The sequence below is a fragment of the Emys orbicularis genome, chromosome 18 (assembly GCF_028017835.1).
Source record: "Emys orbicularis isolate rEmyOrb1 chromosome 18, rEmyOrb1.hap1, whole genome shotgun sequence".
NCBI classification, from domain to species: Eukaryota; Metazoa; Chordata; order Testudines; family Emydidae; genus Emys; species Emys orbicularis.
Genome location: NC_088700.1, coordinates 23,480,827 through 23,507,277, shown reverse-complemented (window position 1 = coordinate 23,507,277; position 26,451 = coordinate 23,480,827). Strand labels below are relative to the sequence as shown.

At 52.1% G+C, this 26,451-nt stretch overlaps 1 protein-coding gene across 2 annotated transcripts in view; it reads left to right on the top strand.

Annotated features, from left to right (window-relative positions):
- The window catches only part of RGS3 (regulator of G protein signaling 3), a 191,985-nt gene that overhangs the window by 123,408 nt on the left and 42,126 nt on the right, over window positions 1-26,451 (top strand). For both annotated transcript variants that reach the window (XM_065418588.1, XM_065418589.1), the window contains one exon: window positions 9,408-9,530. In XM_065418588.1, the coding sequence (XP_065274660.1) occupies window positions 9,408-9,530 (123 nt within the window). The remainder of the gene's footprint in view (window positions 1-9,407; window positions 9,531-26,451) is intronic.

Genomic DNA, 26,451 nt, shown 5'->3' with positions numbered 1-26,451 from the left:
TTGGTCACCCCAGCGCTGGTTTGCATTTGAACAGCACCTGGAAATGGCTTACAGTGAAATCACTTTGCATTCAGAGTCCAGTTCCTGCCGTCAGCACAGGGGCCCTGCGTGCAGGTCTATGGGCGCATTGGAGCAAGGGTCATCGCTGTCACTAGCTATTTCTTTGCTGAGCATAATGCCTTTGCCCAGCAGTCTAGATAACAGGAAAAAGAAGCAGTTTCTGCCCAGACCAACTTACTGTTCACATCACGTGCAAACAGTGTGGTCCCAGCAGGCCAGACAACCGGGCAGGAACAAACCTGCAGGCTGTGGCCCTCGTCCGGTTGTGCTCAGGGCTTGTCGGGTTACTACGGGAACACCAGCCCCAGCCCCACAATCTAGAGCTGGGAAACTGCCTTGGTCTCAGTCCGGGGCTGAATGCCTCAGTGCTTTGTGGCCTTGGGGAAGCCGGTTCCTTGTCTTGAACAACTGGTAACATTGGATTCAAACTCTAGGAGCCTCTCAGAGTGCCAGAGGCTCCCAGAGCTGAGCAGAACTGAGGTGTGCTGATGGCCGTGCACGTGGGGGACTACTGTTCTGGGATTGTGTTCCCAGGTGCCCTTCAGGGCAGTGCCCCGGCTACATCCCTCTGTCTTTGGTCCCAGATCTCAGTCCCCTGGCTGGGCCCCACTGGTATGTGGGGGAAGCTGCTCTGGCACTTCCACTCCATGCCAGTTTTGCTGCTCTGGGGCAGGTAGGTCTCAGGAACAGGAGGGAGCGCAACCTTTGCTCAGTGAAGACAGAGCTGATTGAGATCGCTACTGTGAGATCAGCGGAGAGGCACTCCCTCCCCTGGCTGTAATTCCTGTTCTTCATTCCTGGAGCTGCGGCCGCGGCCAGCCACAGAGAGCGATCATCGCTCCGGGCCTGTGCCAGAGGAAACAGAGAGTGCAGGGTGCGTCGCCCCCCAGGCTTCACATTTCCCACTGCCCACAGGCTCCCTGCCAGAGCAGAGAAGTGGGGTGATCTGGGCTAGTGACCTTTCCTCTCTGTCCTGGCTTGGGCCCAGGTTGATCTGGCTGATCCAAGCCCATCCACAGAGCCCAGCTTTATCTGGAGCAGGAGTAATGCATCTGTGGCGGTGTGAGTGGGATGAGGGGAGGGAGGCGGGACAGGCTCTCTGTGCTTGCTTCCCCTTTGCAGCAGCATCTCCAAGGAGCGTCCTTGTCCCTTTGTGTGGGGGGAGCTCTGTAAACAGCCTTCTCAGCATGGCCTGGGGCAGAGGCAGTGGGGACAGGGTGCCAGCAGGGAGAGGGGAATGGCCCCACTGCAGACAGACTCTAAAGATTTCATTTAAAAAAGACTTGCCCACCTGGCGCGGTGGTGGTGATTTGTTATCACTGTTTGTTGTTTGTATAGCCCCGGTCATGTGCTGGGGGCTGCGTAACACAGAAAAAGAGCTGGGCTCTGCCCCAGGTAGCGCACCGTTTGTAAGACAGGTGGGGACAATATTGGGATGGGGCCCACCGGCCCCTGAGTATTACCAAGGCAGAGATGGGTGCCTGAGTCTGCAGCAGGGCCTGTGGCCCATTGCCCTAGCTCAGTGCAGGTCTCCAGCACGCCCTCCCACCCCAGTGCCATTGGATACCACAACCTGACCCCTGCTCGCACTGCTTAGTGTATTCTGGGGCTTCATGCAGTCCGGCCCTCCTCCCCAGGCAGCAGGGAGTGAGGCTTTGATGCCCATGCGGGGTTAACTGGCCTCACGGCCCCACAGAGGGCTGGGCCAGGCCGTGGGCAGGGCTCCTGAAAGTCTGAGATTTTGGCTGCTTATCCGAATGGTGCCTGTGTCCACCCTGGGGTCCCCTGAGCCCAACAGGAATGGTCTGACTCCTGGTGGCCAGCCCTGCCCTGCGTGTCACCGCCTCACATGAGGGGGGGTCCCACATCGGCCCACCCCGAGCACCTGCAATAACATGTTTTTCGAAAGCTCCGGGTAAACAGCCGGTTAGGACACGGCTGGCAGCACTCCTGTCAGGCACTTTATCTGGTTGCAAATGTCCCTCTCCCGCCATCTGCATCCTCCTTCCCCAGCACTGTGAGATTAAACCATGTTTTCTCTTTGCAAACATTGGCAGGGGAAGCAGCAGCTCCCCGAATGGAAACAATTGCAGGGCGGCTGGTTGCCTGAGCTCACAGGCCGTCTCTGTGCAGTGTGCTTGTCTGGGCTGCATTTCAGTGCAGAGGGGAGGTGGGATCAGCTGGCGGCTGTGCATTTTGCCTGCCCACTACATCCGAGGGTCCCAGACTGAGTCGGGGGCTTCTGGGGTTCCAGATCCCTCGCAGGCACTTGCTGGGTATGAGTTGGAAGCCCTGGGGGAAGCCCCCGGGGTACTGCCGCCTGAGGAAAGTAAAGCCGGGGTCCCTGATTAGGAAGGTTCTTAAAGCGGAGGACAGTATTGTGTTCATCTGAGCAGACACTGCCTGTGCACCTGCTGCTGTTCCACACTGGGATACCAGCTAGGTGGGCACTGAGCTTGACCCAGTCTGGCAATGCGCATGGGCCTCAACACACAGGCAGGGAACCAGCTGAGGGGACAAGCACTGCATGTGAGAGCCATAGATTGGCTGATGGTTAACCCTTCATGTATCTGCCCTCTGTCTGTCTGGTGTGCAAACAGGGGCTGACTTTCAGAGGGAGGTGTTGGTGCTTGATTGATTTCACTGCACACACTCAAACCGATGAAAAAATATTTCCATCAATAATAACTAACATTTACAGACTGGCAAAGTGAGAAAAATGCTGCTTGAGAACTTACTAGAGTTTGATTTAAGAATATTTATTTGATGTATTTTGACATGTGATGTTGTCAATTTGTTCTAAGTTTTAACTTATTGAATCTCAGCACCTACTGTCCTTTAAATAATTATTGTCTGGCCCCCATTTTCTGGCACCCCCATAATTTCCTGCAGCTGTGAAAATTTAAATCGATTAAATAATAAAAAGCTTAAAAATAAACATTGATATTGTCTGTCTAAATTATACAAAAAAATTTGAATTCTGCCAAGCCTAGCTATCATCTAATTAGCAAGGGGCTGTAACGTGGGATTAGGTGAGTTCTGAATCATTCTCAGTAAAGTGGAGATGAAATGTACTTGGAATCTCTTTAAGCCTTGCTCCAGGGGAATTGCTGAAGCTCTGTATAGACTGTGGAAGATGCATTAGTTACAGTATCTGTGCAGTCATATGACTCCTCCTTGCTACACTTACATCTATTAGGCTCTATTGATTTCTTTGAAATCATTCACTTCTGCTGCTGCAGACCCCAGAGGGCAGGGCAGAGTCTCGCTCTATGCCGTGATTTTGGGACATCGGTGAATGCTGGTGCTCGTCTTCTTTCAGAAAGCTCCAAAGCTTGTGTATCAACCTGGTATAATGAAGATCAGATTGATCTACCTGATTGGAATTTGAGCCTGCGCACCGCGGGATGGCAGAGGCTGGGCGTGCTGGGCAAGGAAAGGGGCATTGTGTCACTCTCACTCTAGCTGATGTTCAGAACAGCACTTGTAGACTTTGGTGGCGGGGAAGGGCCCAAAGGGCCCTGGTGGCATCATCAGGACAGGACGCCTTTGGGCAGGATGGGAGGAAGCAGGCAAGGGAATCCTGGCATTCCCCCGCCAAAGAGGACTGGTCTGGTTTATGGAGTGTGTTGAAATGCCCCCTCCAGCTCCCAACTCATGGACAATTTGGCCTTATTAAAAATACCCAGAAAGGGAGAGATTTTTCCAAAGCACTGAAGGGACTTAGGCCCCCAGTGACTGTCACCCAACTCTCTCAGGCATGTTGGAAATCCCCCCTCCACCCAAAGAGAATTCGAACTGACAATGTCAACAAACATTACTCCCAATGCCCAGCCCAGCAGCGGGCAGAAAGGCCTCCAGGTTTCACAGCCTGAGTGAACTCTTGCAGCTTTTACTGCCCCTGTGATAGCTGAAGCCACAAACGATGTTTTTAAAGGGAACTTGCAAATGGGGCTGTGATGCTGGCAGATCAGGGGCTAGCTCACGCCAGGGCCCCTGTCTCATCCGAACACAGACAAATACCTAGCTGGAGTCAGTCTGGCTTGCCTGTGTGTTAGGATTCTTAAAGCAGGTATTTAATGATAGGAATGTGTTTAGGGTTTAGACTTTATTGAATGCTTGTGAGTGGCTGCCGGCATTAATCTCACTTATAGCATTCGTACCCCACATAGTAAGGTAATATTTGAGCATTTGTGTGGTGAGCTTCTGTGACTGTGTAAATCACCAGACGAGAGAGACATTAACTAGTGTGAAATGCTGGTTTCTAACAGAAAGTCCTGCGCAACAGGGGAAGGTCCATCGACACCAGATGGACTATTGTGGGATATTAAAGAGGGTAACATACTTTGTTGTTCTGTAATTCCCCCCATGAAGATGAGTCTTGCAAGTGGACTTCTCCCATCAGTTTGCAGCTCAGAGCACATGGGAGGAGGGGAATAAAACCCGCTAACAAGAAGGAACTGATCTTCTCTATGCTGCTTGGACTCTGGGGAGACAGTTTGTAGGCACAAGCAAGAGGTCTGCAGTGCTTAGCCTGGATTAGCCCCAACGGTCATATAGAGCTTGCTTGTTTATAGAAGTTTTTCTTATCTTTTGAAACTTAACGTTTAACCTCGTAAATAACTCTCTTGTTTCCTTTTCATAGATTCATAGATTCTAGGACTGGAAGGGACCTCGAGAGGTCATCGAGTCCAGTCCCCTGCCCGCATGGCAGGACCAAATACTGTCTAGACCATCCCTGATAGACATTTATCTAACCTACTCTTAAATATCTCCAGAGATGGAGATTCCACAACCTCCCTAGGCAATTTATTCCAGTGTTTAACCACCCTGACAGTTAGGAACTTTTTCCTAATGTCCAACCTAGACCTCCCTTGCTGCAGTTTAAGCCCATTGCTTCTTGTTCTATCCTCAGAGGCTAAGGTGAACAAGTTTTCTCCCTCCTCCTTATGACACCCTTTTAAATACCTGAAAACTGCTATCATGTCCCCTCTCAGTCTTCTCTTTTCCAAACTAAACAAACCCAATTCTTTCAGCCTTCCTTCATAGGTCATGTTCTCAAGACCTTTAATCATTCTTGTTGCTCTTCTCTGGACCCTTTCCAATTTCTCCACATCTTTTTTGAAATGCGGTGCCCAGAACTGGACACAATACTCCAGCTGAGGCCTAACCAGAGCAGAGTAGAGCGGAAGAATGACTTCTCGTGTCTTGCTCACAACACACCTGTTAATACATCCCAGAATCATGTTTGCTTTTTTTGCAACAGCATCACACTGTTGACTCATATTTAGCTTGTGGTCCACTATAACCCCTAGATCCCTTTCTGCCGTACTCCTTCCTAGACAGTCTCTTCCCATTCTGTATGTGTGAAACTGATTTTTTCTTCCTAAGTGGAGCACTTTGCATTTGTCTTTGTTAAACTTCATCCTGTTTACCTCAGACCATTTCTCCAATTTGTCCAGATCATTTTGAATTATGACCCTGTCCTCCAAAGCAGTTGCAATCCCTCCCAGTTTGGTATCATCCGCAAACTTAATAAGCGTACTTTCTATGCCAATATCTAAGTCGTTTTCCTATTAATAAATCTGTGTATAGTTTATTGTAGGATTGGCTACAAGTGTTGTCATTGGTGTGAGATCTGCACTTGAGATCTGCACTTGATGAAATCGAAGTATAAAACTTGCAGGGTTTGTGCCCTGGTTCTTAACAGTCTGCCGTGATGCTGATACTCACACTCTTGAGTCACTGTAGGCAGCTTGACAGGGGCTATTGGTTTCGTGCCATTATTTTATTTTGATGATGGATTAGAAGGCCTAAGGAGGCCTTTGTTTTCAAAACCTCACTTGTTTTTATATCAGGTCTTCCCTGTGTTTTCTGGGTGTCCCCTTGGAGGAGGAGGAGAAAACTAGAATGGGGGCTTTTCTTAGTTGAAATAGAGGAGTGTTGCTCTTTAACTCAGTGAGCTTTTCTCCCAACAGTTTGTAGTGCATACGAATTAAATGAGTTTTAAAAAACAAACAAAAATTAGAGCATTTGAAATACTCGTGGGGGAATTTTTCTGCACTAAAAAATTAAAAATTCTGTGCACAATATTTAAACATTCTGCATATTTTATTTGTCAAAATAGTGCAATATAATCACGCTGGTTTCAATTATTTTGGTAATTTATTTAAACTATAATACAATGGATGGAGAATGGGAGTGGGGAGTATTGGAGGAAATCCCCAACCCCCCTCTTTCTAAGAGTAATGTCGCTAGGTTTTACTCTTTATTTCTAGTTATTTGTCAACAAATATATGCAGCCGTATGCTCAGTGTTACATCATAGGCAACTGAAGAGCAAGTGAAGGCTGGAGAATCAAACTCACAATTTATATTGGCTACTGAGCATCTCCAGAAAGGTCAGTAGCAAACAGTTCATGGAGCACATTGTGACAGGAAAATGTTTTAGTCCAAACATTTAGATCAGTTCTAATCACTGAAGCACCATAAGCATTTATAGCCATACTGTCCTTTACAGCACTCTGGCAATGTAAAGAGCCTTACAACTTTAACACCTGTTTTATACTCCTGGGGGAATTCACTAAGTACAATGGGAACAATTCACTAAGCAGGCAGGCTGCTACATTCTGCTCTGCCTGAGGGGACAGAGCCTGCCGCACGCCTGCCTCCTCAGAAATACCCCGAAGCCCTGCCCCTCCACACTGAGTGTGCCGCAATAGCGAGCAAGAGGGACAGAGTGTCTCTCTGTCTCACATGCATGACTGTCGAGCCCCCACCTTCAGCGGTAATTTACTTCTCTGCCAGCTGCTCTGGTCGCCCGAACCGAGTGTCCGTGCTGCCGGGGAGGGGCGCGTGACTGCTCTTATGGCTTCCCCTTGCTTCCCCATCAGAAGTCATTTTTCTGTGGGGAAGCAAAGAAATCTGTGGGGAACGTGAATTCTGCATGCGTGCAGTGGTACAGAATTCCCCCCGGAGTATTTAAACAATCTGACTAAAAAGCATTTCCCCTCCCAGCTGCATACTGTCTGTGACGTCACAAACCTGCAAGTTCCCAAATTGCCCACAGAGCCTTCCAGTAAAACAGAATAGCTAAGACCTCACCTTTCTGATAGAAAAACCCATTAGGCAAAAAACACAGTCAGGCTTTTTTTATGCCTCATAAGGAATTTAAAAGGCCCATAACCAGCATTTTATTACTTGCAGGTCACTCTTAAAATCCTGTTTTGCAGAATTAACCACAGAGTGAAATCATCCAGCTGCAGGTCCTTCTAGGCCATATGTGAAGGGAGATCTGCCAGGCTCCAAGCAGACCCCACGTAGCTGCTTAGCATGTAACTTTTGGGGCAAGAGGGTGGCAGTTCAGAGGCCGGAAGATGTTTCCCGTTGGGGGTGTGCAGCAGGGTTTCACCAGCTCCTGGGGTGGGAGCTGACCCAGGGAACAAGCCAAGGGAGAGCAGAGCAGTTTGTTCCCATGCACATATTACAAAGTATGTGTGGTGGGATCACAGCAGATGGGAGAGGCTGAAATATGTGCTGGGATGGGGGTGCAGGCTCACTGGCGCCTGGGGGTGCGCCAGGCAGATGCCCATGAAGCTCCCTTGCTTAGGACGAGTTCCATCATTTCTTTTCCGCAGCACATGCTGTTCCTGGTGGCTCTTCCCCATGTGACCCAGGGACCTCTTGGTGCCCACTGGAGGAGGAACAGGGGTGCGTAAGGGTTACAACAATCCCCTGGGTCTGGTCTCTACATCATAACTTGTCAAGGGCATCATGTGAGGTCTCTGTTGTCAAACCGGTCACCATAGCCAGTGTGAGTGGAACGTATGGTAATACGTAAGGAGTTATGTATCTGCGCTCTCAAGGGCTGTGAGTTGGAGGTGGTCACCAGAAGGTGATAAATAAGTTTCTTTCAGGCAGAAAACACTTAACTGTCGGTCTGGCTATATGTTAAATTGAGTATTGTATACTTCACCATGGACGCCTATTTACAGTCTGAACAAAATGCTAATCATGTGAGCAAAATGCTAATGAAGAGATTGCAGAGCCTCACCTCCAGGGGAGGTTCTCTCTAGGAAAACACAAGCAGCAGGGGGTGCAAGTGAAAACAATAAGGATAGGAAGTTGGACCTATGTCTGGAGTGCAGAAGTACACCTTCACCCAGGGGACAAGCTGCCAGCTGGTTGTCTGATGAATGGAGGCTCGCAGCTGGTCTGGTTGTTTAATGCTGGGTGAGGTGCTCTGGGGGAGCTAAGCTTTCCGAGACAGGAGAATGGCTTGTTAGTTAAGTTCAGGCTCTAGAAAGCTCTTGTGATTTTAGTTTATATGTAACCATTTGTTTCCATTAATTCTACTTGCTACTTCTCTGTCCTGTGTTCTGTGACCGTGTGCTTGTTTTCACTGAAATGTCCCTAGGTGCTGTGAGTTGAGGGGGGCGGGATCCTGAGGAAGCTGGGGGCACTGTCCCTTTGGGACCAGCAGATCTGTGAATTCTGTATCTCCAGCGGAGCAGGGGCCGGGCACTCCAGGGCCATGCTTGGAGGGTGGTGTGTGCCTGCCCAGGGACAGCAGGGCCTGCGTGGGCTGAGAGGCCGGGCTTGTGTTGCCCGTGGCTGGTGTAGTCAGGAGCTGACCCCAGGCAGGCACAGACAAGGCTCCGCCATGCTAAGGGTGGGTGGCAGCAAGGTGCCTCACAATCCTGGGTGCTTCCAGGAAGCATCACGCCCCATCTCTCGTGCAGACTTTGCCCGATCACAGATGCAGTGTGCTGTGCGCATGGACCTGCTGCCCCTGCCCCTAAGCCAAGCTGCTGCAAACGGGAGGAGACGTTTCTGTGCCACCCGGGCCCCTTGTGCAGGTCTGATGGTTCCCGCTTCCCCCTAGATTAGCCCTAGCCCTGCACAGCCTAGGCTTGGCTGCTTTCGTTGTGCAGGCTCTGCAGTCTCGTGCTGTTTGCACACAGCAAAGAGCAATTTCCATCCTCTGAATTAGCTCAATAGCCGCATTTCCATTGTGGCGTCACGTGATGCAGTATTGCCGACATTCTGACCAGCTCTCACCACACCGCTCCCACTTCTTGGGAACAAAAACCCCATTGCTCCACATTACAGCCAGCCTTTCAAGCTACTTGACAGTGTGCCACTTCCGAACTGATTTTCCCCTTTGTTTTGCTCTCTCCTGGCTCCTTAGTGCCTGAAGTGATGGGCACTTACTCAGAGCGAGCTCTCCACTTGCACTTACATTCATCCGAGATGGGGTTTGGGAAGCTTGTACTTTGCAAACAAAGCCAGGGCCCTGTGACACACTGCTAATGACCTCGCTCTCTGCCTGTGTTTCCTTTACGTCAGAAGTCGGAGTGCTTATTAAGTTTGGAGGCTTACTCCCAGGAGCAGAAGAAGAGGATCTGCTGGTGTCTGGCTGAGAACATCACTAAGCAGCAGCATCCAGCAGCAGCTCCTGCTGAGAACAAGGTAAGGAGCTGGCGGGCTGGCCAGCTGGGCAGACAGGGCACCCTCCTTCTGGCACCACAGGGCTGGGGCCTTCCCTGTCACAGGGGCTTTGCTCAGCCCACACTCCTGCCAGGACCCACGCTCTCAAAAACCAACTTGAGCCAGGGCAGCTGCCAACTCACATCAAGGGACTGCTGGGGCTGCAGCTTCCGAGGCCACTGACCCAAGCTGAGCCAGACTTGGCAAACCGGCCCCTTTCCCTGCTCCTGGGTATCGATTTGGAGAGCGGAGGCTGCACAGCTCCAGCACACGGACTTTCCCCAGAGATGATGCCTGGCTGCAGGGCAGGGATGATCACAGGGGGAAGCAGAGCCTGGCAATGCACACAAGGTTCAGGCTCTGAACTCTGGGCCCTATTGAAAGGCCAGAGCCACGGGGGCCCTGCATAGCGGCACTGCTGGGACCCGGCCGCTTTCCCCAGCAGGGTGGCCTCAGGCTGGCCCAGCGGCCTGGTGTCATGGCATGGAGAGGCCCTGTTTATTCTACACATTGAGGTGGCAACACCAGCTCTCCTGCATTAAAGAGATTCAGTCGGCTTGTGAGCCGGGAAGCTTGGAGTGCTCTGTGCAGAGAAGGAGCAGAGTGTGGGAAGCCTCCCAAACCTGGGCTGCTAACGTGTCCAGTACCTGCCCTGGCGAGAGACCCCAGGTCTCCTTGGGCACTGCTGAACCTGCCAGCAAGGGGCCTGCTAGTGCCAGGGGCTTTCCATGCTGGGGCCCTGGCTTCCCTGGCTCACTCCCCTGTTTCAGTGGGAGCAGAGAGGGGTTGTCTGGTATTTCTACCGTCAGGGGCTCGCAGCCATTCTCAGCCCTGCTGAGGGCTGGAGCAGCTGGCCACAGTGGCAGTGCTCGTACAGAGGGGCTCAGTCTAAACCTCTAGAGATGCTGTGGTGGGGGGAATACCTGGGTCCTGTCTAAACAAGCACGTCCCCGTGGCTCTGCTGGTGGAGCTACACCGCTCCTAGAGCAGCGCTGGGAGAACGGTTAAAGCTTTGCTCAGACACTGCCTGGCCGGCTCATGTTCGGCCTTGCTTGCCGCGCAGTCTGAGGCTCTCATTCGTGCTGCGTTTGCAGACGCAAGGCGGGTGCTGAGGGACAGAAGGTCTCAGCCGCCTGCCTGACTCATGTGCAGAGAGAACGTGCCATTTACTTTGCAGCGTCCCAAACTGGGTCAGCACAAACTGACTCTGCAGGAGACAGGGCTTCTAGACGCCGTCTCCCTCGGATTTCAAAGGAGCTGGAATAGCTTTGTGAGGCAACAACAAACAAGTCTGAGACCCCCGATTAGTAACTAAACCCCCAGGAAATGTAAATAACCTGGGGTCAGGTAATGCCCTCCCCCTCCTCCTCCGTCGGGTCCCAAGGCTCCGTATCCAGCCAGCCCGCGGGGACTTGGCTGACTCCCACTCGGAACGAGACATGTTGTGTGTTTGTGGTATTGCAGTGTAGGCTGTTGCCAGGACAATGTATGAACCTGAGCAGTCCAGCTGAGGTCTCAGCAGGGAGGAGTGGTGCAGCTCCACGTCCTGGTGTGCCAACGGGTTTGTGGGTGATTTGGGAGGCTGGGCCCATTTTCAGTCCTTTTCCTCCTTCCATCTTCAACGCTGAGTCCATGGCTGGGGCAGGTGAGCTATGGGGCATCCCCTGATCCCGCACTGTAGAGCTCAGCACAATGATAGGGTGTGCCTGGGTAACCAGTGTTCCTAGGGAAGACTTTAGATCCTAGCTGTGCATAGTCTGGTGTTTGCATCCTTCCCAGGTGTCATTCCTCAGACCAGGGGAAGAGTGAGGCTGAGTCTGTGCAGAAAGGACTGGAGCAGGCGCCGTTCCTGGGAGTGGGGTAGAGGAAATGATCTGAGAGACTACATGCCAACAGGAACCCTGGCAGGGCTCTTCCACTGAAGTGCCAGTGGGTTGCGTGATCTCCCCTCTGAGTCCTTTGCTCTGGCACTGAGGGCTTTGGCTGTGCAGGGTGATACACACAGCGAGGGGCTGTGCAAAAACTCACCTGACAGCACTCACACGCCCTGATTTTAGCCAAGGTGTAAGGCTTTGCTGTGGTTTATGTGCTGAATCAGCAGGATCCTGTCAACAGTTCTAGAGTCAGTGTTCAAATCATTTCCATCGAAAAGCTCTGCCCAGTCTGGCTTGGCTCTAAGATTCACCAGGGGATCCTCTCGAGTCAGCGTTTGCAGTGAGTCCAAGTGCTGTTTTCATCAGGGGAGTGATGGTGGCGGCCTTGGTGCCCTGAGAATGAACCGATCTCAGAAAGGAGGCTCTTCACTGAGTCCAACCTCAGAGGAAGCTGCAAGGCTTCGGGTCTCTGTCCCGCACCTGGCAGGGCTGGCGCTGGGGAGCTAGTGCTCGGACTATGGACTGGCCTCTCGCCATCTCCCATGGCTTCGGAATGGTGGACTGAATGCCAAGTGAATTCCTCACCGAGCCCATTGGAATATGCACATGCAGTCCCGGGGTCAGTGGGGATTGTCGCTGCCGCAGTGCTGTGCATTGTTCCCACTGGCTCAGAGGAGGCTGGGACATGATGAGAACATTGCAGCTGAAGACACTATTGGTGCTATTTTATGAAATGAACCGAGGCACAGGAAGGGCAAGTGGCTTGTCCCGTGGCACCCAGGGAATTGGTTCTGAGACAGAGCTAGAGCCCACAGGCTGCCTTCTCTGCTGGGAGGACACCCTGGGCACCCTGGGCATGGGCATGGCAGGAGGAGGTGGCGCCACTGAGCTCTGATTCTGGGACCAGCCCGAGCACAAATGAGAGTAGCCTGGGGCTCTTCTAGTCTCTTCTTGACTGGCTCTAGCCATGGGGCCAGGGTGCTAGCCCAGAGTAACTGAAGTGCCACCCCTCTCCTGCCCTGGCACACCCAAGCGGCAGTGGTGGCTAGAGGGGGTGGGGGACCAGCTGGGGAGATCCAGCAGCTTTCTGGCTCCTTTGTGCTGCTGGAACAAAGATGAGATTCTAACCTGTATCTGCCAGACCCCCACCTTACCCCTGCCCATCTTCATTCCATGCAGACCCCGGTCGTCGGCAGGCGGGATCGAACCGGGGACCTCTGGAGCTTAGTGCATGAGCCTCTACCACATGAGCTAAAAGCCAGCTGCCTGTTACCTAAGGCTGTAGAGCAGACTTATTAATTGCTCCCTACGTGGTCTCGGTGCCACTACATGGGCCAGAACACCACACCCAGGCACTCCCCTTAGGCATTAGCACTGACTCCTGGTGCTCCTGGCTCTTTGGTCCCAGTCCCTCCTTTATGGCTGGGGTGCATCTAATTTTCTGGCTGAATAGCATCTGCTTCCAGATGTGTGTGAACTCTGGTATTTCACTGCATGCTAACTGCAGTGGAAATGTGCAGTTCATGGACTGTGCTGGTAGTGGGGTACAGCTGGGATCGGCTCCCAATCCAGCCCTGGTCCCTCCCATAGGGAAGGTTAGGAGGGAGCAGCAGGGGTTCGTGAGGCAGAGTCCTCAGCTTTCCATCTTGCTGCCAGGACTCTTCTGCTTTTTATTCTACAGCTGGCAGCTGGGAGGGCCACTTGCAGCAAGGTTGTGGGTGTGGGAAGTGGGGTGGTTTGCAGTCCGCTGAGGCACAGCTGGGCAGCTGCATAGCACATCTGGGCTGCCCATGTGAGGCTGGCACACTTGGTGCGGGCCATGCTGCCCCTCCTGCTTTTGGCAGCCTCCTGCGATGCAGCTGCCTATGTGGACCAGGGATGAGAACGTGGGCAGTTGGAAAGCTTGGCTCTTTACTGGTCACATGGGGTGTAAAAAGCCACCTCAAGGTCACCTCTATTGGCAGGACAGTGTCTCCTGAGGGTAGTTCTGACCTTGGGCTATAGGACTGCAGATGGCAGCAATGTGGCTTGGGGATTAAGCTATGGCCAGTGCATATCAGCTCAGAGAATTCAGGGCCCACACTCCCTCCTGCACTGAGATACAAACTGCTGGGCATGGGACAGGTTGAATAGTCGTGGAGGGTCTTTGTTTCAGGAGAAGGATGTTGAGTGACGCACTCCCTGGGTGACGTGTGTGAGCTTTGTAATGGTTGTCTGAACATGCTGTAGCAGTGGTCACACCAGTGCCAGAGACAGAGGTAAAATCACCTCCCTGCTCTTACTCGAGAGTCCCCTCTTCATGCATCCAAGGAGAGCATTGCATTGGGAGTTCATGTCCAGCTGATTCTCCACCATGACCTCCGACCCCTTCTCAGAGTCACTGCTTCCCAGGATAGAGTAAGTACGGCCTATATTGTCCCAGGTTAGTGTAAGGAAATTTCCCATCCTGTCAGAATGGCCTACCTTTTGTTCCTAGACGTATGACTTAGTTTGGCCGTACTGAAAAGCATGATGCTTACTTGCGCTCAGCTCACCAAACGATCCAGATCGCTCTGTAGTGACCTGTCATCTTCTTTATTTACCACTCCCCCAGTCTTTGTGTCCTCTGTAAACTTTATCAGTGATTTTATTATTTTCTTCCGTGTCATTGATAAAAAATTTAATAGCATACAGCCAACCAATCCCTGTAGGACCTCACTAGAAACACACAGCTTGAAGATGATTCCCTGTTTACACTTACATTTTGAGACCTATCAGTTAGCCAGTTTTAAATCCATTTAATGTGTGCCATGTTGATTTTGTATCATTCTAGTTTCTTAATCAAAATATAGTGTGGTACCAAGTCAAATGCCTTACAGCAGTATAAGTATATTGCATCAATACTATTACCTTTATCCACCCAACTTGTAATCTGATAAAAAAAATGTCAGGTTAGTGTGACAGGATCTGATTTCCATAAACCCATGTGATTGTCATTAATTTAATTCTTTATTAGTGAAGTCCCATATCAGCAGCTCCATTATTTTGTTTGGGACCAATGTCAGGCTGACAGGCCTTTAACTACCCAGTTTATCCTGTTTAAACAGTGGCACATCATTAACTTTCTTCCAGTCTTCTAGAATTTCCCCAGTGTTTCAACAATTATTGAAAATCAACATTCATAGTCCAGCAAGCTCCTCAGCCAGCTCTTTTAAAACTGCTGAATGCAAGTTATCCAGACTTGCTGATTTAAAAATGTCTAAATTTAGTAGCGACAAGGTGGGTGAGGCAATATCTTTTTTTGGATCAACTTATGTTGGTGAGAGAAACAAGTTTCAAGCTTACACACAAAGCATTTCTTTCTCACCAACAGAAGTTCGTCCAGTATTACCTCACTCATCTTGTCTCTTTAATATCCTGGGACCAACACAGCTACAACACTGCATATAACTTTAATAGCTGCTGTTTAACATCCTCCTCAGTTACTGTTGGAATGGAAAGTGTTTTATACTTATCAGTGGCGTAGCCAGGGTTGCTGCCGAGGAGGAGTGGCGGAGAAAAAAGGCGCATGTCCTTCGGCAGCATTTCAGCGGCCCTGCACATGCGCCAAAATGCCGCCAAAAGACAGAGTGGCGCATGTGCAGGGCCGCCGAAAGACAGAGCGGCGCTGGAAAAGGTGCCACTTAGGGAATTCTGGGCTCGGGGGAGCAGGTGCTCCCCCTGCTCCCCCCTAGCTACACTACTGATACTTATGTAGTCATACGATATGAGTACATCATGTGGTTTTCCCCCCAAATGCAGAACAGAAATAGTTATTGAACACTTCTGCCTCTTCTGCATTTTTTATTGACAATTCTACCATTTCCATCTAGTAATGGACCAATACTGTTATTAGGATTCTTTCTGATCCTAGTATGCTTAAATAATTCCTTCTTATTGTTCTTAACTCTGCTGGCCATAGAGTTATTATTGTGTCCTTTTGCTTCCCTTATCAGTTTTCTACAGTTCTAGCATCTGATTTATATTCATTGCTATCAATTTCCCCTTCTTCCATTTGTTATCTATTTATTATTATTATTATTTATTTATTTATTTATTTATTTATTTATAGTTGCCTTCAGTTCCCCTCTAAGCCAGGTTCTTTCTCAGTTGTGGCTTTTGGGGCATCTAGTAAAGTGTTCTTAAGTGAGTCCCAATTATCATTCACATTTTTCTGTTTAAATTCATCTTCCCAGCTGATTTGGCTTTTAATTGTTTTCAGCTTTGTGAAAAACTGACCTATATTATACTTGGTGCTTTCAAAGGGGAAAGACAATAACAGAAAATGTGGAAATGGCAGAAGTGCTAAATGACTTTTTTTGTTTCAGTTTTCACCAAAAAGGTTAATAGAGATTGGACATCTAACAGTGAACACCAGTAAAAATGAGGTAGGATCTGAGGCTAAAATAGGGAAAGAGCAAGTTAAAAAAATAGATAAGTTAGATGTCTTCAAATCAGCAAGGCCTGATAAATGCATCCTAGAATACTCAAGGAGCTGACTGAGGAGATATATGAGCCATTAGCAATTACCTTCAGAAACTCATGGACAACAGGAGAGATTCCAGAGGACTGGAAGAGGGCAAATATAATGCTAATCTATGAAAAGGTGAATAAGGACAACCCAGAGAATTACAGACCAGTCAGCTAAATTTCAGTGCCCAGAAAGATAAGGGAGGAAATTATCAAGCAATCAATTTGCAAGCATCTAGAAGGTAATAAGCGTGGATTTGTCAAGAACATCATGTCAAAGCAACCTAACTACTTACTTTGACAGGGTAACAACAAGCCTTGTGGATGGGGGGAAGCAGTAGATGTGGCATATATTGCCTTTAGTAAGGCTTTTGATACTGTCTCGCATGACCTTCTCATAAACAAACTAGGGAAATACAACCTAGATGGAACTACTATAAGGTGGGTGCGTAACTGGTTGGAAAAGGGTTCCCAGAGAGTAGTTATCAGTGGTTCACAGTAAAGCTGGAAGGGTTTGGACTGTATTGTGTTTGCAGATAACAAATGCGATCAAGTCAAGATAAGCAATTGCTAATTTTTAGGTCCGTCAAAACAAGGTTGCCAGCAGCAGCACAGAAGTAAGAGTAACAGTACCACAACCCCCCTCCCATCCTAGAATAACCTTGCAACCCCCGCCCCCAACTCCTTTTTGGGTCAGGACTCCTACAATTACAACACCGTGACATTTCAGATTTAAATAGCTGAACTCATGAAATTTACAATATTTAAAATCATATGACTGTGAAATTGACCAAAATGGACTGTGAATTTGGTACGGCCCTACTCATGCCCAGCGGCAGCAGATTGGGGCTGCTCAGCTAGCACCACAGTGTCCCTTAGAGGACCAGGAGAATCAACTGCAGCCCAAACCCTCCTGCTCGTCCAGGGCCCAGCTCAGTGTGTGCCCTTGGGGGCATGAAGGGGGGCCGCGGGTTGTGACGGGACAGGCCCCAATCCCACTGGCAGAAAGGCTACCGAGTGTTGAAGTGCTCAGGCTGCGCCAGTTTGGCACACCTACAGAACATGCTGCACCTGGAGCAGGGGAGCTCACCACAGGAAAGGGGGAAGTTTGCCCAGGAGGAGAGGCTGCTGGCGACTGCCAGTGACCTCCACTAGGGTAGTGGCTGGCCTCCCCTCCCCCTCCCCTCTTTTTTTGGGGGGGCAGATGGATATTGCAAGCCTGATATGGGCGAGAGGCCCTGTAAGGCTGCTCCCAGCAGGGGCGGCTCCAGGCACCAGCGCAGCAAGCGCGTGCCTGGGGTGGGAAGCCGCGGGGGGCGGCCTGCCGGTCGCTCTGAGGACGGCAGGCAGGTGGCTTTTGGCAGCATGCCTCCGGGAGGTCCGCCGGTCCTGCGGCATCCGCGGAAATTCGGTGGCGGGGACACCGATGGTGTGGCACCGGCGGACCTCCCGCAGGCATGCCGCCGAAAGCCACCTGCCTGCCATGCTTGGGGTGGCAAAAAACATAGAGCCGTCCCTGGCTCCCAGCCAAGAGCCTGGGGCGGGACCCAGGCAGTGCGCGAGGGCCTAGAGGTAGTTGGACTCAGAAAGAACCCCGGGAGATCGCCAACGAGTGTGTGTGAGGGGTGGGGGGCTCCGGTAGGGGACCCAGGGTCAAGAGACAGAAAGAGACTATGGCCGAGCCCAAGCGGTGGGTTGGCCGACCACGCAGGGGTTTGTCCTGCAAGGTGCCCGACCCGTGGCAGCACTGCAGGGGTAGGTCCAGCGACACAGCTGCTGCCACCCCCACTGCAGCCTGGAACTTGCCCCATTTAAGAGGTGACAAGCGTCTGGCCTGGCCAGAGTCTGGTGGGCCCAGCCACAGTGTCACCCTGTGGTACTCTCATGGGCCCCTCCAAGCCCTATCTCTGTGCTCCTAGATCAGCTCCCGTTCCGCTGTTCTCCAGCTCTGGAGCTTTGTCCACTGGCACTGAGAAACCTTCCTGGCCAGCGGGAGGAAAGGCAGCTCTCCGGATTGCAGGAGGCAGAGTAATTCCCTGCTTTCTTCTAGGCAGGAGAGATGGTGCCGCCTTCAGCACTGCTGGCCTTACCCGTTCCCATCACTGGCACTGACTGGTCCCCTTCCTGGCAGCCCAGGCCCTCGGGACCCTGACCGTGCCAGCCCCTTCCAGGCTGGATCTGTGGGTGGGAAGGACAATGTCTCATTCTCACTATTTACAGCTCCTTTGGCAAGTGCTAGTCAATGTAATGTCAACACAAGCAAACAGTGCGTAAGGGGCACGGTCCAAACCAAGGCAGCCCTGGAGTGCGGCCGTGGGAGATGGGACAGGCCGGTCCCCTGCAAAGGCCAAGCTGCTTGGAAGGTGCAGTCATGGAGAGGAGCAGCCGGGGAGCCTGTGTGCCCCGGGTATTCAGGACAGAGAGTTCAGCTCCTCACAGCTTCAGAGAGTGTCCAATGGACAACTCCCTGCCTGCCCCCCCCCCGCCTCCGCTCCCGATTCCCCTTCACCAGGCTCCCGTCTCCGCTCACCCACTTCCCCCTTCACCAGGCCCCCACCTCTGCTCCTGCTCCCCATCAACCAGCTCCGGCAGATCTCAGGTGTGTGGAAGTTGTGCCCCTCCCCTGGCACGTGGTTTCTCTGCTCAGTGACAGATTGCAGACGCGATGCAGCTCCTAGGACAGTTCCTGTTGCACCTTCCCCCTTATCGAGCCTCAGAGTGCAAAGCTCAAAGTTCTGCACGTGGAGCTGAGCTTTGGTGTGTGAGTGACAGAGCCCTGGAATGGCCAGGCTGCGCACCCCAAGTCGCTTGGACACTGGCTGGGAATCCCAGGTATGCTGTGGTGTACATTGTGGGAGATAATGCATCCTGCTGGGCAGTTCCGGGAACAGCCAGGGGCTGGAGAATTCTGTCTCCAGTTCCATTTGTGTCTTTTCTTAGGCTGGTTCTAAAGTCGTCCTGAAACCTGTTCTTTCCCTTCCGGCAAATGACCATGCTGTTTCCTTGGCACTGTCTGCCCTGCGCGTGTCCAAGTCTGGAGCAGCGCTGATCCTTCACACACTCCTTACATGGGCTTGTTCTCGCCACAGGAAGAAACGAAGCTTAATGGAGACTGGAGCAGCCTCCGGCCCGGTCCCTTTCAGCCCTGAAGGAGGCATTTTTAAAAGCTCAGCTTTGCTCCTATGAGTCCTGGGAAGGGCTGGCGATAGCGAGTCAGGGAAAGCGGTGCCTGCCGCACAGGGGCACTGAGCTGCTCTGGAGTTCTGAGCATCACTTGAATTGGCTGGTTTCTGGCACAGGCTGAACTGGTTTAATCCAATGATGTGATTTAATGAGGACAATAAAATCCTGCTTAAGTGCAGCCCTCCCAGCGAAGGGGAGATGCTGGCCGCACAAAGGAGGGCTGGTCCCAGCAGCTGGACCATTGCAGCTCTCTCCTGAGTCCGTTCTGCCAAAGCTTCCTTCTTTCCAGCATGCTGGTGAGGCAGCGGCGTGAGACCGGCCTGGCTCTGCCGCCAGCGGGGATGTCCCCCGCCTCTCTCCCGCTTTCTGCGGCCGTGACTCTCTCAGGTGCGCGCTTGCCAGGCAGTGCCAGGGAGCTGCTCAACGCTGGAGACAGCAGGGTGGCTGTGGACAGCGGGACGGGGGTCCCTGGGCCAAGCTTTGCAAGCCTCCTCAGCTGTGTCCTGTCCCCTTTCTCCTGTACTCTGGGAAGGTGGCGGCAGATGCTGGTATGTATCCCAGCATGAGCAGTTTGCTCCCAGGAGCAAGAGGAGGGTGGGACGTTGTCCGCTCGGTTGCCTGAAGGATGGGAAGCTAACGAGCCACCTCTCTATCTAACGCAGTAGTAAAGTGTCAGAACAGGGGCTGGGGCGGGGTACGACTGAGCAGCAGGATTTGCTAGTGCCATCCAGCACTTCAGCATGAACCCATGCTCAGGTCCCCGTCAGAGCACGTCCCGGTGGTACAGGGCTGTTGGAGCGGGCTGCAGAATCCACAGGACAGGCTGGGTTTGCTCTGCCCCCCTCTGGGGAGCAGCACAGCAGCTGGTGCCAGCGCTCTGACGGTGACGAGGAAACGAGGCAGTACAGGAGCCTTGGGGGCCCCCTGCTCTCCTCTGCAAGACTAACTGGGACCCCAGGATCCCGGTGGGGCTTGACTTCGGAGAGCTGGAGGGTGCAGAGGGCAGTGGGGAGTGTGCAGGGTGGGAGCCGGGGACCTGACTCTCACCGATTTCCTGCGTGCCTTGGGGCAAGACATTTCACTTCCATGTGCCGGAGCTTTCTGCTCTGTAAGAGCAGGCACCTCAGCGACGTGCTTTGGGAACGTGCCTTTAGGGCACATGCCAAGCGCCAGGTTTTCAGTAGCTTTGTCCTTAGCCAGATGTGGGCCCTGCCCTTGTTCTTTCTGCATGGGGTTGGCTCCCCTTATTCTGTGCGGTGATGGGGTGGGGTCCCTTTTGAGAACAGCTGCACTGAGAGCTCGGGGCTCTGCCCTGCTTCAAGATGGCTGTGCCCTTGTTTTTCCTTGCTGCGCTCTGCACTGTCTGTTGTCCCAACGCTCTCCTGGTGCCACACCTGCCCCTTGTGACTAAAGCTGCGTCGCTGCCCGATGGCACTGTATTGTAACGCACTGACCCAGCCTCCTGCCCTGCGTCTGGGAGCTGCACTACTAAACATTGTGACCTCTCCACCTTTCCCACCCAGCCTGGTGCAGCTCCTGGGACAGACACTCCACAGCCAGCCAGAGCAAGCGGAGCAGTGAGGGGGTGCCGGCGGCCAAGTAGCATAGGCTGAAAGGTGTTTGAGGGAGTTGAGCTTGGCAGTCTCTGTCTGCTCCGGGGCGCTGAAGGTGGGAGCCTGTGGTCAGACATGGTGCCTGGTTGGACAGGCTAGTGCAGTCAGCCTGAAAGGGACAGACACTCCTATGTCTCAGTCTGTGTGTGCATATGCACACGTGTGCATTTCCCTGGCTCTGTGCATGCTTTTGCATTTCCCTGTGTGTACACATGTGCATTTCACAGTATGTATGCGCATGCATGTTTCCCTGTGTGTGTGTCCATGCATATGTGTGTGTGTTTGTGCATTTCTCTGGGTGTGTATACATATGTGCATTTTGATGTGTGCATACACATTTGTTTATTTTTCTGTGTTCACACGTGTGTGTGCATTCATGTGTGTGTTTACGAATGTTCCTAGGTGTGCACATGAACATTTCTCTGTGTGTGCATGTGTGCACTATGCATTTCTCTATGTGCATTTCCCTGTGTGCATGTGTATTTCCATATGTGCATATGTGGGGACTTACCACACACACACGCACTATTATATAGTATACAGAAAGTGTTGGATGTGCAATGACTCTGTTGTAAACATGTACTTGTTATTCAGCCAGAGGGGCTGGTCCATCTGTGTTCATGCAGTGTCAGTTCTGGCACTTACAACCCAAAGATTGGAAGGGGCTAGGGTTTGCTTTGGGATCAGGACTGTAACATTCAGAGCCATAGTAATTGCTCCAGTTCATGCCTTGAATGCCCTAAGAGCAAAGCCAGCTTGGAATCCTGTACCCTGCTCAGCTCAGGTTATGGCCTCCAGCATGCAGCGGGAGCAGCAAGTCCCTGTCACGGCGCCCTCCCATGGAGACTTCCTCGCTCCCCCAGCCCCGAGTGGCGAGCTGAGTTTGATTACTGATGATAGGGCCACACACTCTCCAGTTCCGAAGGACGGGGTTTTTATTCCCTTTCCCCCTTATGCTTTGAGCAGCAAACTCAGCTGATGGGAGGAATCCACTTGCAAGACTCATCTTTTTTTGGGGGGGGTTAGAAGTAAACAACAAAGTATTTTGTCCTCCTCGACGTTTCACTCTAGTCCGCCTGGCGTCAATAGGCCTTCCTTGTCAGGCAGAACGGACCCCTTCTGTTGGAGCTCAGCGCTTCACGGCCCTCTCCTGTCTGCTGATTGACACAGCCCAAGTCTACACGACAAAATTAAGTTGACCTGAGTTACGTTGACGTACAGCCACGGCATGTCCACACTCCGCTCCGTGTGTCAGCGGTGTGTGTGTCCTCGCTAGCAGCTCTAGCGTCGTGCAGAGAGCAGTGCACCATGGCAGCTGTCCCACTGTGCAACTTGCCACCATCTAGCGCAGTGCTTTGGGAAGGGTTTGCAATGCCTCCAAGTTGCGCAGGGGTGACTGGGAACATGGTTTCAACATCCCTTGATGCAGTTTTCTCCATCCCATAATTTTATCTGTCCCATAATGTTTCACACCTCGTTTCAAAAGCCCTGCAAACCCGCCCATCTGCCGTCGATGTGTGAAGCCTGGATCCTGCACAGCTGCGCACTGTTGTGATGTGTCGCGAGCATGGGGCACCCGACCCTGCAGGATTTGCAGGGCCACCAGAGGAGCCGCAGGGAACCTGACGATTCCTTGGAGGCCAGCTTGCTGTAGAACGTAGAAAGAAACAATTCAAGGTTACTGTTGGCATTCATGGACGGGGGATTGCTGGCTTAGGCCCGAGAAATGAGCACCGACCGGAGGGATCACATCACTATGCAGGTTTGGGGTAACAAGCAGTGGCTGCAGAACTTTTAGAGGCGCAAGGCTACATTTCTGGATGTGTATGTGCTGAACTCGCCCCAGCCCTCTGGCCCAGTGACACCAAAGTGAGAGCTGTACTGACAGTGGAGAAGCGAGTGGTGATCACTGTGTGGAAGCTTGCAACACCAGATTGCTCCCAATCAGTCGGGAATCAATTTGGAGTTGGGAAGTCCACCGTTAGGGTGCAGGGCTATTAATCACGTCCTGCTACGAAGGACTGTGAGTCTGGGCAATGTGCAGGACATAATGGATGGGTTTGCAGCAGTGGGGCAATAGACGTCACACACTGTCACGGACTCACAGATCGTGCCCACTCTTGGCCCCGTGCGGTCCGTGGGGGGTGCCCCTTTTAGTGAGACAGCCCTTCTCGGGGGTCCACTCTCTCTCGGGGTCCGGCCCCTCCACCTCCTGGATCCGCACCTCTCTGAGCCTTAGCACGTCTGTCTCTGCCGTGGGCCCCCTCAGGGAGTCCACGCGCTCTGGACCCCCGGGGCCTCCACCCCCGAAGGGGTTGATGCAACCCTGTTCTCTAGACCGGAGTGACTCTCAGCCAGCATGAAACAGAAGGGTTTATTGAGAGTTGAACACAGCACAGGAAACTCTCTGACCCTCAGGCCTGGCCTCCCTCAGCCCAGCCCATCCCAGTCTCTCTGCATCCAGGTGGGCTCTGCCTGCTTCCCCTCTCCAGCCCGGAGCCCCCCTGCTCCCAGCTGGGCATCTCAGATCACCGGCCCCAGGCCCCGCCTCTGTCCATTGTCTTCCCTCCAGGTAAACAGGGTCGTAAACCGGGGCCTCCTCTCCTGCTTCTCCCTCTGGCTGGAACCGGTTGGTTAGGTCACTGGGTCCTCACTCTGCAGCCCATTGTCCTCCCACTGGCCAGAACCGGCTGCGTCTCCTCAGCTGGGCCTCTGGGTCACCAGGTCGCCAGGTCACTGGTCGCTGGGGTATCCATCCTCCCGGCCACCGTCTGGGTCCCCACGTCCTCTCTCCGGTCCTCTGCAAAACACACTCCCTCTCCCCTCACCTCGTTAAACCAGTAACACCCAGGGAAACTGAGTCCCACCCCCTCTGCATGCAAACCATTGAAACCCCACAGAAAACAGGAAAACCCCCCAGAAAACAAGAAAACCCCCCACTTCGTCACACACACATCTCTATTTTTGCACCAGACCATCTCGCCACAGAGTAATCAACAGAAAGGGCCACTTCTCCGTGGTAATGCAAGCGTTGGTGGATCACCAGGGATGTTTTACTGACATCAGCGTGGGATGGTCAGGGAAGGTGCCTGACACACGCATGTGTGAGAACACAGGCTTGTGCAGAAAGCTGCAAGCAGGGACTTTCTTTTCAGACCAGAGGATCACCATTGGAGATGTTGAAATGCCAGTAGTGATCCTGGGAGACCCAGCCTGTTCCTTACTCCTGTGGCTCACAAAGTCCTACCTTGGCAGCGGCTAGGAGAGCTTCACATACAGGGTGAGCAGGTGCAGAATGACGGTTGAATTCCTTTTGAAAGGCCACTGGCACTGTCTACTCACAAGATTAGACCTCAGTGAAAAAAAGATTCCAATGGTTATAGCTGCCTGTTGTGTGTCTCATAATATCCGTGAAGCAAAGGGGGAGAGGTTTCCGCCGGGGTGGAGGGCGGAAGTGGAACAGCTGGCTGCTGATTTGGAGCAGCCAGATAGCAGGGCTATAAGAAGAGCTCAACAGGGAGCAATATGGCTCAGGGAGGCTTTGAAAGACCATTTTAATAGCGAGCCACAGTAATGTGTGTTGCTGGAGCATGCTCTGCCTGGCATTGGTTTTTGCACCCCAGTATGAACCTTGTAATGAGTGTGGTGTGTGTAGTAATGTAACATTGCAAATGCACCTCTTGCTATTCTCTGTGAATGATGTCAGCCCCAGCCAGCATATGGTGTGGACTAATAAAGATGAATTAAGTTTCCATAAATAGACTTTTATTCCAAACCCAGGTAAACAGACATATTTATAACGGAATGAAACTTTATAAATACAGGGAAAAGAACCTTTCAAGGGGAAAGAACAGTCATTTCCATTTCACAAGCACATACACCAACCGTGCCTCTCACAGGTCAGTGTATGTGCGGCTGTGATTGCCTGTATTCTCCCCTGGGGTGCAGCAATAGGGGTAGTGCAGCGGCCTTGGACATCACATGGAATGTGGGGCGGGGGGAGGAGTGGAAGGAGGTCCCAGAATGCAGTTCTCTATGGGCTGCAGAGGGAGGCGAGCACAGGTCTGTTGAACCTGAAGATCAACAAGAGTCCCCAGCATGTCTGTCTGCTGCTTGAGACGTGCTAGTATCTCCTATCAGGGGTAGCCGTGTTAGTCTGTATCCACAAAAACAACAAGGAGGCCAGTGGCACCTTATGCCCAAATAAATCTGTTAGTCTTTAAGATGCCACCGGCCTCCTTGTTGTTTTTGTAGTATCTCCTGCTACACATCCCTCCCTTTTCCTGTGCCTTTCTCCTCTCTGCTCTATCCCTGGCCATTCTGTCCATGAGGGTGACCCCCAAGCCCTGTACTCGGTGTCTGAAGCACCAGAGACTTCCAGGATCTCTTGGAACATGTCATCCCACGTCCTCTTCCTTCTCCTCCTTAGCTGGCTGATCTGCTCTGCTGGGGTGGTTGGAGAGACCCTCAAGGCCACATTTCCAGCTGAAAAAGATACAGTGCACAGAGGTGCATTTGTGAGTGCCTTCACAAGGCACACGGAAACTTGGTACACCGAACTCACTCCGCTTGTTCCACACAAGTCGCAAGCAGTACAGTCTCACTTCTCCTTGGGATTCCTAGAGCATGGCGGCAGTCCCAGCCATGGGGGGTATGGCCCAGAGTGGGGGCGAGTTGGGACAATAAGGGGGGGTAGCTCACAGGCGTGAGTTTATGCAGATAGGGCAATTGAACTGAATATGGGCACCACTTCCCACAGATAGTGGTGGGTTTAGCTGATTTCTCACTCCTGAGGGTAACGAAGGCTGAAAGGGAACAGCTCCTGCACACGTCCAGCTGCAGACCAGGTCCGTATGCTGCTAGCCTGTGTGCTGCAATGGTGCCTGCTGAAGTAACTGCTGAGTGGCATGGGAAAGTGTCCTACCACGGCGGAAGAAATAAGGCTGCTCTCCCCAGAAAAGTTGGCAGAGGATTGCAGACTACCTCCAGGAAAGTTTCCTCGAGAACTCTCTGGAGGATTCACGGGACTCTTGGGGGTGGGGAGTCTGCTGAGGATGGCCTGGAGAGTGTTGTAAAAGTGGCATGTCTGCGGCTCTGCACCAGAGTCGCCATTGGCCTCTCTTGCCTTCTGGTCTGCCTGCAGTAGCTCCTTGGCTTTCACGCGGCCCTGCTGCAGTTCCCTCTTAGAATCATAGAATCATAGAATATCAGGGTTGGAAGGGACCTCAGGAGGTCATCTAGTCCAACCACCTGCTCAAAGCAGGACCAATTCCCAACTAAATCATCCCAGCCAGGGCTTTGTCAAGCCTGACCTTAAAAACCTCTAAGGAAGGAGATTCCACCACCTCCCTAGGTAACCTATTCCAGTGCTTCACCACCCTCCTAGTGAAAAAGTTTTTCCTAATATCCAACCTAAACCTCCCCCACTGCAACTTGAGACCATTACTCCTTGTTCTGTCATCAGGTACCACTGAGAACAGTCTAGATCCATCCTCTTTGGAACCCCCTTTCAGGTAGTTGAAAGCAGCTATCAAATCCCCCCCCATTCTTCTCTTCTGCAGACTAAACAATCCCAGTTTCCTCAGCCTCTCCTCATAAGTCACGTGGTCCAGCCCCCTAATCATTTTTGTTGCCCTCCGCTGGACTCTTTCCAATTTTTACACATCCTTCTTGTAGTGTGGGACCCAAAACTGGACACAGTACTCCAGATGAGGCCTCACCAATGTCAAATAGAGGGGAACGATC